This window comes from Lissotriton vulgaris, chromosome 5 (genome assembly GCF_964263255.1).
Source record: "Lissotriton vulgaris chromosome 5, aLisVul1.2, whole genome shotgun sequence".
Lineage (NCBI taxonomy): Eukaryota > Metazoa > Chordata > Amphibia > Caudata > Salamandridae > Lissotriton > Lissotriton vulgaris.
Window position 1 is genome coordinate 810,459,763 of NC_141693.1, and position 13,593 is coordinate 810,473,355.

Genomic DNA, 13,593 nt, shown 5'->3' on the forward strand with positions numbered 1-13,593 from the left:
AGGAAGCCTGTGATGATAGCAGGGTGTGATGGTGCCTGTCCATCCTCTGTCAGCTGTATCTGCTGCCCCGCCGCAGTTCCCTTTTGGATAAGAGGGGGGTCCTTTGCAGACAGCTCGTGGAGGGAGACAATAGGAGGATGAGCCCCAGAATCGATTAGCAAAAAATAACCTTGTTGACAAAGCAGGCTCCTCTCCGGAGGTCAAGGCCGCAGCCGTGGGCGGCAGCCCCGCCGCCTTTCCCCTTGATAAAGACTCCAGCGCAACCGATAAAGATGATCTCTCGGTGACAGAGAGAAACAAAAAGAGCGGGAGAGCCCGTCAAAGGCAGAGAGGCAGAGCAGGGGCAGTGAGAGAGCGGGGACAGTGGGACAGCGAGGCAGAGCAGGGGCAGTGAGAGAGCGGGAACAACGAGGCAGGGAGGGGGCAGTGAGACAACGGGAAGGGGGAACGAAAGAACAAGGGAGACAAGTAACTCGGAAGAGGCAAAATAAAGTAGTACGTCAGAGACAAGGAGAACGAACGCGAGCTCCCTTCTGAAGGTGTGGGAGAGGAAGTGCTGAAGAAAGATGGCAGTAGTGCACTCCATGGCATACCCGTTGGCGACGAGGGCACTCCGTTTCCTGTTCTTCTGCCTTTGCCTGTGCTCCAGAGTGCAACTAGCGGCGACTTTAGGTAAGTGCAACACAGGCCTGCACCTGGCTCCCGTCCATTTAAAAGGGGCCAGCACCCCTCTTCTGAATAAATCTGTGCCACCGAAGGTACCCAGAGTTATCCATGTCTCCTTGCAAACAACCGTACCTTGCTGGCTGGCTCTACACCCAACTGATGGATGCATTATGGGAGTTGCAGGTTTGAATTGTTTCAGACTAAGCCATTGAAAGAAAAAAAACTCAAAACAGTAATTTGCGCTCTGAGATGATAGGAAGTCACCATGTTATTGTAATGGTGAAAGTGTCCAGGCATGCCGTTTAATGGCTTCAGGGTACGGATTTGTCAGGACTGAGTTGATGTTAATGCTCGTACTGTAGAGGGTGGAGATATGGGCAGGGGCGTAACAGGGCCCCGCAGCCCAAGCGGTGCGGGGGGGAGGGGGGGGGGGGGGTCGGGGTCGAAGCTCCAGGGGGGCCCCTCGGCACTGCACTCTGTCCGAGAGCTCCTAATTGAGCTCAGAGGGGGGCCCTCTACATACCTTGCAGGGAGGCCCCCTCAATTTTCGTTACGCCAGTGGATATGGGCGTGAAAGGCAACATTTAGCCTGGAAGATGCAGCTCGAACAGGTGCACCTTCAGGATGTTAATGAAGGGTAGGAGTTGTACATTGAGGCTGATGGTTTCAGGGATCTGACTTCACAGTCTGTCTTTGCTTTTCTTTATTCTAACATTCTAACTTGTTTTTAACGTGTTTATAGCATTTCAGTATAACACCATTGATGTTACCAACCTAAGGGTTATGATCGGTTCTAAAAAAATAGTAAGATTCAAAATGTCATTAAGAAATGTAAATATATACAGTAATTGTACGATGGTTAGCAAAGCCTCAACATGGATTTTTTATGTGCGAAAAATGGCCTACTTTGGCGCTCTTGTTGATATTGCCATATTGAACATTGGACATCATCTGTCATGGTAGGTAGCTTCATTACTCTTCATGGGGTGGGGGGTAGACTTTAAATGAGCGGATTGAAGCCCACAAACGTAAACATATATTAAGATGAATGTGATCTCTTATTTATTTATTTCTCTATCTATTTATTTATTTAAGTATTTACCTATATATTTTTACATCACAACAATAACATTTCTATCAGCAACTTTTTACATAGCATTTCCTAGCAATGAGGTTTGGGTGGTTTAAATAGTTGCACCAGTTGTGAGGTTGAAACTGGCATAGACATACATTTCACTATGGCTACAAAATATACAGCTACTACCAGATGAATCAATCCAACACGCATGGAATTATATATTTACAGTTAGATGGGGGCACACATAACACCTTTTTTAAGTTGCCAAAATGACTTTTCTGTTTCTGTGCTGTTTGAAATCCTTGTAGAGATGAGATTGGGTGACTGGTGAATAGAGTTCAAATGCAGTGGCAAGATCAGAGCTTGGAGAAAGAGCACTGAGGCACAGATGTAACTAAAACATTGAGACTGGTGGATTCAAGGTTTCCAGTTGGTGTGTTTTTCTCCAAGGTGCCAGCGGTGTAGTTTGGACAATTGTAGAACACCCACTGTCTTGGGAGTGAGCACAGATCGAAGTTTAAAATCTACACCTCTAGTTATGGAAAGGATAACAGGCTTTGTGACTGAGTAACAACAAGTCACAATATACGAAAGTTCTCAGAGAGTCAGAAATGTCCTTTTGACTCATAAAGTGGACTTTGCGACTCACTACGAATCACGAGTTAGAGGGTGTTCAAAAGGAGCGTACCCCCTTCCCTACATTTCACAATGCAATGTATCACCGCTGTGACCACAACTGATGTTGTAAAATATTAACAGGCTCACAATCGTCAAAGCTGGTGTTACTGTTGTCAAGAGAAAGCTGCCGGTGATAGAAAGCTCGAAGTTGGTGAATGAGACCTGGGTGTATCGGGAGGAACAGGCAGCATTCTTAGTCTTCATTTCATCTAGTCCCCATTCCAAACAGGCAGGCGGCTCCACCCAGTGCCTCTTTAGGAAGCACCAGCATCCTCCTTCCTCTCTCTTATTTACACATCTCCACTTCTCTGCCTCCTAATTCATAACTCCTCCCCCAGACCAACCCCCTAAACTGCCACCCTTTCTCCTTACAAGAATAAACCATAGGCTTCCCCTCTGCCCCTTTACTCTCTTGTTCCCCATCACTCCTGCCCCTATTACTTTTCATTTTTGCTTTTCCCTTAGCATTTTACTACTTTCATCATCTAACAAATTCCCCCTCTCCAAACCCTTACCCACCACACCCTATCTCCTACTGCTCTGTCCCCCAAAACCCCTGTCAAACCCTCACTTTCTGGAGGGCACTGTGCACCTCACTGAAGTGCCACCAGCTGCTGGAGCCAATTGCCCTCAGCTGAAACCCCTCCCATGTTCTCTTGCCCATCACCATCTTCTGTACTTGGGCTCCCCGTTGAGCTGCAGCCCTGGTCTCTCCAAGCACCTGTGACATGCTTAGCTGAACGGGCCTCCCTACTTCACCCACTTCTCAGTTATGCGCTGGCCCATCTACGAGGCTAGTCGTGCACAATGTCAAACATGCCAATAGGGAAGCACCACGCCAGCTGCTGCCACCAGCTGCTGCTTGTTCCACTAGCCTGACCCTTCTTGCCTCCGTTACATCGGGCGGGTAAGAGGCACCAGCAGGTAATCTAGCCCAGCCTCTCACAACCCCCTCAGGGTCTCTGTCATTGCCTCGCTAACATCCCCTATCTCTCCATTGCTAAACTCACCTCTAAAAACTATCCCTCAACGCAACCTACACTCACTCTGGCCTAGCAAATGTACCCTAATGGCTTCGCTGGCCAACCTCGCTGCCATAAACTTTCTTAGACCACTGTGTGAGCACAGGAAAGGAAGAAAGAGGAAACCCTTCGTGTCTACCTATTCACTGAAGACCCTGTGCCTCACCACCCAAGTCAATGGGTTCCAATGCCCACCCTACCCACTCTGAAAGCCCATTGAAGAATGGGCGAATCCATTTCAAGCTTTCCCGATTTCTCCTGCAGCACCTCGGATATGCTTAGCGAGCCAGCAATGAAGTGTGATTTGCACATTAGAGCAGTAAACCTGCTAAACTGAAAACTAACCAATGATACGTCTATACATCCTTTGAAAAGACAGACTTGAAAAGAGCGGGGTTAGATAAGAAGTGAATTTACTCCAACATAATAAACTCATGGCTTGGGATACTGTGATGGACACAATGGCACAGGTTAAGTCATCTGTATGAGGATCGATACAGAATCAGTTTGTGTTCCCCTTGTAATAGGACTGTTCACAGATAATGCTCATTTCTTGCCCAGTTCCTCTGAAGGCGCAGAGATTCCCGCCATCTTGGTGTTCTTCTGCCAGGGGAGTGGAGGGCATACCTCCTCGTACCTGGCGGGCCACCTGGCCGGCCACAATCTCGATATAAGCCCTTATGTCTTCTGACCGCTTCACTTCCTCAGCCTCATCTCAAAGGCTCTGGATTCTACCCGTCCTGACTGGCTCACAAGAAGACAGATAGAAAGGTATAGGTGCCTTCAAGGGAATTTGTTTAACAAAAAATATTGGTTCAAGTGACTTTATAGGACAAATTAATGATCCTTTCAAGAAATCAATTCTTCCAACAAAAAATTATTAGTTGTGTATAAACATAAATTGTCACAGTACATACAAAAAACATGAAAAACAAACACAAGCGATGTATAGGAAAAATAGAATTTATCAGATATTAAAAAGGTTATTAATTTCATATACAAATATAGACAGTTGTAAACAATTAGGTCTGCAGGTACAAAAAAAAGTATACATTAATCAGTAACTCTGTAGATCCTAATGTCACGCTTTATCATATTAAGATCTTTACTCCTTGGCATTAAGATTACATAAGGTTTATACAATATACAATTGACACCAGTCCTGAAGATGGTCTCAGAAAACTATGTTTAGGAGACCGAAACGTCGACCAGCGCCTTATCATTACTCTTCTTAAATATACTGAGATTTTGGATAGGTGACATTAGGATCTACAGAGTTGCTGAATAATTTATACTTTTTTTGTACTTTATGTTTATACACAACTAATAATTTTTTGTTGGAAGAATTGATTTCTTGAAAGGATCATTAATTTGTCCTATAAAGTCACTTGAAGCATTATTTTTTGATAAACAAATACCCCTGAAGGCACCCATACCTTTCTATTTATCTACCCAAGCCCTCAAGGGTATTTCGGGTCGCTCACTGTTCTTGAATCATTAATCACAAGAAGACAAGCAGCTTCCGAACCCGAAAGGGTGTCTCATAATTAAACATTAGTGTCCAGTGATGTGTATTTCCTGTAAATTGTTCATAGCTAAATACATTTTTTCAATAGTTTAATCAGAACCACTGTACATAGTAATCACTTTCACCCAATTAATGACTACTGATGTTGTTAAACATTCGTCCCCTAAAACAAATCATAGCGCTACTATGATTGAGACTTTAAATGAATATTACACCTGTGCGTTTTTATAGGGAACGTACACACATTTCAACACAGATCTCATCGAATCCCTGAGCAGCCATTCTCGAGGATGCTGTTCACGAACACTGAATATATTTGCCCTCCTCGTGGTGACATTCACACCCTTTAAATTGATACATCACTCATTTGTCTATTCACTTTGTAGAGAGGGAGCCACAGATATTGGTTGGTCGAGTTTTACTGGAGCGAAGTGGATGCATCTCATTTTTTTTAATTTAGAAACACACACAGGAACTTACTCAAACATGTTTCTGTGTGGAGAACTGACTTTCATCCTTTACCTCAACAGGCAATCAGTGCAATTGTTCGAGTGCATGAAAAGGCACTTCCATTTGATCACCCCAGGATGATGTCGGCATGGCGCTTTTATACCTTTTGTAGATGGCATGAACATTCTTTAATAGTCCTATAAAGAGCAGAATGTGTGCTTGTCCTTGCAGGTGGTGGGCACCGACTCTCATGTTTGGGGGCTGGGACTTGTTTTTCATTAGTTGACTTTGACCAGGAGCAAGTGAGGGAAAGAGAAGGATAGGAAAACTGACAAACATAAGACGGGAAACATCACTTACAACGCAACTTTTACCACGCAGTGCCTTTACGATGCAACTTTTACAACGCAAACCATTACAACGCGTTGCGCTGGGGGGGCGCTCTAGGATAGGGAATAGGTTTAATTTACTGTCCAACACCTTCCCTACTATCCAAAGGGACTGGAGTTGGAATAGTAAATTAAACTATTCACTATCCAGCGCCCCAAAGCACTATGCGTTGTAATGGTATGCGTTGTAAAACCCGCGTTGTAAAATCATGCAATGTAAAAGCATGCGTTGTAATGTCGTACATCCACATAAGACGTATGGATAAAAATAAGCTACAAGTGTGAGGTAAAGATGCAGGAAGCGCAGGACGGAGAAAGGAGTCGTGAGATGGAATCAGAAATAGGCAGCATTGGTATTCGACAATCCAGACAATCCTTAGCACAGCGATGGCCTCCAAGAAAAACGTCCAGCCCCTGTTCTTATTTTTAGGGTTTACAACCGCTAGACATTATGTGATCTACTCAAAAAGAGCATTCAGAGATCTTCAGAGGGAGGACCTCTGGCTCTACAAATTGATTCCTTTGACCACAGCACTTGATTAAGCAGATGTTGTGTACTTCTGCTTGAAAGGAGCATATTATGTTATTGGCCACTTTCCTTAATTGGTATACCTGCAAAGATCGTGGGCAGGGTTATATATAATAAGTGTTGGAATGGGCAGAAGATAATACAATCTTGAACGCTTGTCAATGTGGTTTTAGGAGCTGGGTGGGTGCAATAGCACAGAGTTTAAACCTAATCAGAGAAAATATGCAGAGGCAAAAAAACCTCTACTTTTTCTCACATTCATGGACTTGTCCATGGCTTTCACCATGTCAATGGGCCAAAGCTCTGGCAACTCCTGCTGGGTATGGGCCTGGATGTAACACTGGTCCATTTGTTAGCTACCTTGCATGCCAACATGAAAGCTAGGGTCAGGTTTGGCCCCAGTGGGAAACTGTCCAATGAAATAGATATCAAGCAGGGGGTTCATCAGAGTTGTGTTGTTGCACCCCGGTTATCTATTTTACACATAAATAACCCTACACCAGAATTGGCTGCACGCACCCAGGATGTGCCTATGACAAAAGGTGCTCCCCTGCCAGCATTATTGCATGCGGACAATGTGGCGCTAATTGCTCGCACTCCGTTAGCCCTACACCTCCTAGTTCACTCTTTTGCACATGTTAGGGGTTGGATCATAATTTAGTCTCCCTTTGTCACTGGGAGGCAGGCCTGTGAGCCCACTGATTAAGATATATGCCTCTAAGTGTGCGCCCAGTAGCTACATGTAGGGTGGATATGGGGCATAGGTGAGAGTGCGACTGTTCAAATAGGGGAAAAGGGCTTTTGCATGAAGATACTGTGTGCCTCCTGTACTACGTCGCTCTTTATCTGCCACAGAACACTGGGCTTGGGGCATTTGATTCATAGATTGTGTACCCGTCCGCCCTTGCTTTGGTTGTCTGTGTGGAAAAAGGAGGAAGCTGCCCTTGCAGGGGATATAATTAGCAATTGCTTAGCATAAGGTATAAGCATAAAGGTTTGTCCATACCCTGGTTGGCTTTACCCGGTAAAAAGAAAGTTCAAGCAATCTTATTAGCACAGGCACAAGGTCGCAAACTGGATGTAGATTCCCTTAAACCTACGGTTGCAAACTATTTGCAACACACACTCACACACACTCGACGCCGTCTTCTCATCCAGCAAAGACATCGCCTTCAGCCACGCCACCAGACTCCACTGGACGGACCACAGCTGCGTCCACTTCACCTTCAAAAGAACGACGATCCACCACCACCAGCAACAGGTTGCTCGAAGAAGCTGGAACAAGATCACAGCCGACCAGCTCGCCGCTTCCCTGAGCCAGCACCCTCCCGCCAGCTCAGCGAACCCCAGCCAGGCCACCGACAACCTCACGAAGTGGATCAGCAACTGCGCGGACGAACTCGCCCCACTGAGGACCCCGCCCAGCAGACCCGGCAGCAAGAAGGCCCCATGGTTCACCAACGAACTCAAGAGCTCCAAGAAGAACTGCCGAGCCCTCGAGAAAGCCTGGAGAAGGGAACCAACTCCGGACAACATGACCACCCTCAAGCTTGCCACCCGGAAGCACCACCAACTGATCCGCGCCACCAAGAAAACTGCATTCAAGGACCGGCTGGATAACAACGCACACAACTGCAAGGAACTCTTCAACATCGTGAAAGAGCTCTCCAACCCCAACGCCGGAAACAACGACATCACCCCATCGCAAGACCTCTGCAACTCCCTCGCCTCCTAGTTCCACAACAAGATCGCGGACATACACAACAGCTTCAGCACTCAACCGATGCACGCCACGACCGAACCACCGCCCCCCACCACCACCCTCCGCGCCTGGACTCCGATCAGCACCGAAGACACCGTCCGCATGATGAACTCCATCCACTCCGGATCTCCAACCGACCCCTGCCCTCACCACGTCTTCAACAAGGCCGACGCTGTCATCACACCCCACCTGCGGGACATCATCAACACCTCCTTCGACACTGCCACCTTCCCGGAGAGCTGTAAGCACGCCGAACTCAGCGCCCTACTCAAGAAACCTACAGTGGACCCCACCGAACTCAAAAATTACCGCCCCATCTCGCTCCTCCCGTTTCCAGCCAAAGTCATCGAGAAGACCGTCAACAAACAGCTGGCCACCTTCCTCGAGACGAATGGATCCCTCGACCCCTCACAGTCTGGCTTCCGAGCCAACCACAGCACCGAGACCGCCCTCATCGCTGCCACCGATGACATCCGAGCCCTGATGGACAACGGAGAAACAGCGGCCCTCATCCTCCTGGACCTCTCCGCGGCATTCGACACTGTCTACCACCGCACCCTAGTGCAGCGCCTCAGCAACGTCGGAATCCAGGAGAAGGCACTGGAATGGATCATCTCCTTCCTCGACGGAAGAACACAGAGAGTCCGTCTACCACCGTACAAGTCAGAGGCCACCGAAGTCATCTGCGGTGTCCCTCAAGGATCCTCGCTGAGCCCCACCCTCTTCAACGTCTACATGAGCCCCCTCGCGGCCATCGCACGCCAACACAACCTCAACATCATCTCCTACGCTGACGACACCCAGCTGATTCTCTCCCTCACCAACGACCCCGCCACCGCCAGAGCCAACCTTCACGAAGGGATGAAAGACGTAGCCGAGTGGATGACAACCAGCCGCCTGAAACTGAACTCAGACAAGACGGAAGTCCTCATCCTGGGCTCCTCGCCCTCCGCCTGGGACGACTCCTGATGGCCCCCCGCCCTGGGCACCGCACCCAAACCGACAGACCACGCACGCAACCTGGGCTTCATCCTGGACTCCTCCCTCTCCATGACCAGACAAGTCAACGCCGTCTCCGCGTCCTGCTTCAACATCCTGCGCATGCTACGGAAGATCTTCCGGTGGATCCCCACTGAGACCAGGAAGACGGTCACCCAGGCCCTCGTCACCAGCCGACTGGACTACGGCAACGCCCTCTACGCCGGAACCACCGCCAAGCTCCAGAAGAGACTCCAGCGGATCCAGAACGCCTCAGCCAGACTCATCCTCGACATCCCCCGACGCAGCCACATCTCCGGACATCTGAGAGACCTGCACTGGCTCCCCGTCAACAAGAGAATCACCTTCCGTCTCCTCACCCACGCACACAAAGCCCTACACGACCAAGGCCCGAGCTACCTCAACAACCGCCTCAACTTCTATGCTCCCAAACGCCACCTCCGATCGACCAACCACGCCCTCGCCGCCGTCCCCCACATCCGAAGAGCGACAACAGGAGGAAGGTCCTTCTCCTACCTGGCCGCCAAGACCTGGAACTCCCTCCCTCCCGACCTGCGCCTGACCCAAGACCACCTCTCCTTCGGGAAGAAGCTCAAGACCTGGCTGTTCGAGCAGTAGCGGACCCCCCCCCCCCCCCAAGCGCCTTGAGACCCTCCGGGTAAGTAGTGCGCTCTACAAATGTCTTTGATTGATTGATTGATTGATTGATTATGTCCAGAAAAGTCCCCTACTAGCTACTTTTGGAACGCTGGAGGAATATGGGCTTTCGGTTTAGGGCTGACGCTGTTAAACACTTGTTGGCTTTCCCTTTAGGTTATCAGCACAATCTTGATTCTAAGGATCATACTGGCCAATCTATGCTGCACCTTGTTGTCTTTTGCGGGCATTATATAAGATTACTAAGCAACGCCTGGTCCCCCTGTTGAAGATTAGAAATCAGAGATAGTGCAGGTCCGCGTACCAACACTTAAGGGAGTTTATCTGATGTTGTAACATGCCTTTGAGTTGGTTCATGTGTGCGGTCTGCGGTTCGCTCGAGGGGCACTATGCTCTTTAACTAATCATGCTCTTGTAGAAATGTTTTATAGAATGTTATTAATACGGCTGAACGCGGCCTTGATGATCAACAACAGACAGTTTGAACATGTGACATTGCTGAGAAATAAGGTCTGCTTTGGGTCAGGCATTGCATTTTTAATAACTCCGGGCCGGATTCACAGAACTAACTTAAGACAAAATCTTAAACTTACTACCATTTTGGTATTCACAGAAGGCACTTACTCATTTTTGATATTCACAGGAGGCACTTACTCACTTTGGTATTCACAGAAGGCACTTACTCATTGATGAGTAAGTGCCGTCTGTGAATACTAAAATGAGTACGTGCCTTCTGTGAATACGAAAATTAGTAAATGGTCGTAAGTTTAGGATTTTGTCTTAAGTTAGTTCTGTGAATGGGCCCACAGTGAGCCTGTATTTTGGTGCTGTATCCCCTCTGCCAATGCACACACTGATTTTTCATTGTTTTATGCACTCTGAGGCTTTTACTTGAAATGCGATTATGCAATGAATTGAATATGTACAGACTAGACTGTCTGTGGCTTAATGTTATTTTATTGTATGCTTGCACTTTTATGGGTGTATTGGCGGACAAACAAAGTTTGACGATGATGATAATGAGAGGAGTGCAGGTACTGCACTTGTTGCCTTGTAGCAAATCTTATGGTCAATACAGCTGGACTCAGATTGCTATGGGGCTGATTCAATGATCAACTATCCATGACTGCTCTGTTTATTATTTATAGTTGCAACAAATGCACAAGGCCTGGCCTCTTTTACGTGAAAAGCTTGTGTTAATGGTGATAGGCATTCAAGGTTGGATTGCTATCACACAGTGTTAAAAGATGCAGAGAGGTATTTTGTTACATGGAGTCTCACAGGTTGCTCTAGTAGGCAAGAGGTTTGGTGTTACCAACCCCCACTGACAAACCCTAGGGGTAGACTTTCACTGTGATCAACTCTGTTAATCCATTTTGAGAGGGGCTGTATTTTGTCATGTCATCTGTAATATATATTTGTAATCAATTCAAATATCTGTATTCGGTTACTATAAGAAAAAACCATAAAAGCACAGTACATTATACAATTAAAAATAATTTCAGTGCCTGGTAGATACATAATTAAGAATCACATAATAATGGATTTCCGAAGATTACAAACATTCTTTAAGAAAGCACTAACAGATGCAATACCTAATTCCTTTTCTAAAAATTGTAGTGCTAAAAATGCGGGTCAACACTGTCTTAGTCTAAAGTTCTTTAAAACAGGGTTGATTCATCTTCTTCTTGGTGTAACATAATAAATACAAAAGAACATAATATGTATAGTTGATTGTGCGGAGACATCATCACACGGACATTTGCACAGTACTCTTGACCAATCGTTTACTGCAGGAAAATTTAAAGATCTATATAAAATATTCAATCTAAAACGTATCAACAGGAAACGTTCATAGTCGCCAATTAAAATAATATATGGTTGTATTGTTGGGGTCAGCAAAGTTAAATGGTGGGCTTGAACCGTAGGCTTTCTCATTTCGGTGGAAGCTCTGATTTCGCCTAAAAGAAACAAACAGCTGGCTTTAAGGACTTTTCTGAGTACACATAGAAAGAGGCTCAGTGAAGTATTCCAAGTGTCCTAATTGTGAAAGGAACATTTTCACATATTCCAGCCATCTAATGTGTTCAACACCATCAGACCCCAGCGCGTCTGTCATTATATAACGATTAAAACCAGTTTCATCTGATGTCCAAAATCTATGCCACAGGAGGACAGGCTGAATCTTAATCGTGTCCTCTAAATAAGGCATACCCAGTTCTAAGTGACAAATATAGTTTGATTCACTTTCTGGTAAAGTCAGAAGAAACTTAAAAAAAGCATTTTCCACGATCTGCAGTGCATTTACGTCCACATAACCCCATATTCCCGCTCCATATGTGGCTATTGCCACACATTTGGCCCTGTAGATGTGTAACAGTTTCGCCAGAGGGCATCAACCTAATTTGCAGCAAAAATTTGATAATGCCATTAGTGACTTAACTAACAACAAGCGTCTGGCTTTAACTGCCTCACACCATGTTCCTGACCTATCAAATAATATCCCTAAATATGAAAATATTTTAGTGCTCTCTATCGGCCTCGAAACTACGAAGATAGATTTAATCCTCTTATTTGAGCCAGCCCCGCAGTTCATTGTAAATGTTTTAGAACAATTGATCGTAAATTCGACATAAAATTAGAAAAAGAATTAACCCTTTGGAGACCGAGCGGTGTAATCTTATGACTGTTTGCCTAATCATTGCCTTTTGGGAAAGCTTATGCTCCATACAGTGGGCCTGAGTTGGTTACAGTGACAAGCAAATAATAAAGGGAGTAAGTCGCATTGTTTCATTAGAAAACTTGTATCCGGTGCCATAGGTCAGATCTGTTTATTATGAAACATTATGACAAAGGCAGTAGTCCTGGCTTGTTTATTGTGCAACGTATTTGTTGAAGCCAATAGGTCTCTACGGTTGGATTGTTATTCCACAGTGCTAAAGGCTATGAGCAGATAATTGTTACATGGAATCTCGCAAATTACTATAGTTGGCAAAGGTTTTGGTGTTGGAAGCCTCCACTAACTAACCATGGAGGTAGCAGATTCTTACAGTCATAACCCATGTTAACTTCTCAAAGAAAGAGTTGATTTGTTCTGACAGCTGAAATGTTGTATTTGTTGTTTTATTAATGCATGCCTCATAGTTGCCTTGTGGGAAAGCATGGGCTCAAAACAATTGGTTTAAGTTGGTAGTGGTGATAAACCAACGATAAAGGTTACAGGCCTATATTGGTTAGCTGGGAAAAGTTATGTTAGACCCACATGGCTGATCTGTTTACTATGGTAGTAGACAGGTATTGTACTACAAGTAACCTCACAGATTACCGTAGTAGCCAAGAGTTTTGGTGTTGGTCACGCCCTGTGACAAACCCTTGGGGATGAAGAATTACAAAATGAGTCTCCTTGTTAGGGTCTTTTCAGGGGGGTGCATAATATTTTTCCAAGAGTATTTTTGCACATATATGTATTTTTAGGACTGTATGACTGATACTTGCCAGCGTATGCACAACCCAGGAGACATGAGCAGCTTATATTGACAAGCCAATGATAAAGGCTTGATTGATCTATTGGAAAAAGTTATGTGAAATGCTATACGTCTGATATGTTTATTATGGAAAGTTATGTCAACGGCAGTAGGTTTAACCTATTTATTGTGAAAAGCATTTGTAAAGTCAATAGCTCTTTACTGGTTAATTGGTGGCAAGTTGTGTTAAAGACCACACATAGATATTTCGTTACATGATTACCATATTTAAGCAAGATTCTGGTATTGGTTACTCATTTTGACAAACAATGAAGATTAAAGAATTTTGCAATTAGAATCCATATTAGGTC

At 45.6% G+C, this 13,593-nt stretch overlaps 1 protein-coding gene across 1 annotated transcript in view; it reads left to right on the forward strand.

The window, feature by feature from the left end:
- Window positions 1-274: 274 nt before the first annotated feature.
- The window catches only part of OIT3 (oncoprotein induced transcript 3), a 686,203-nt gene continuing 672,884 nt past the window's right edge, over window positions 275-13,593 (forward strand). Inside the window, exon 1 of the mRNA XM_086922283.1 lies at window positions 275-672. Coding sequence (XP_086778409.1) covers window positions 567-672 — 106 coding nt within the window. The 5' untranslated portion in view covers window positions 275-566. The remainder of the gene's footprint in view (window positions 673-13,593) is intronic.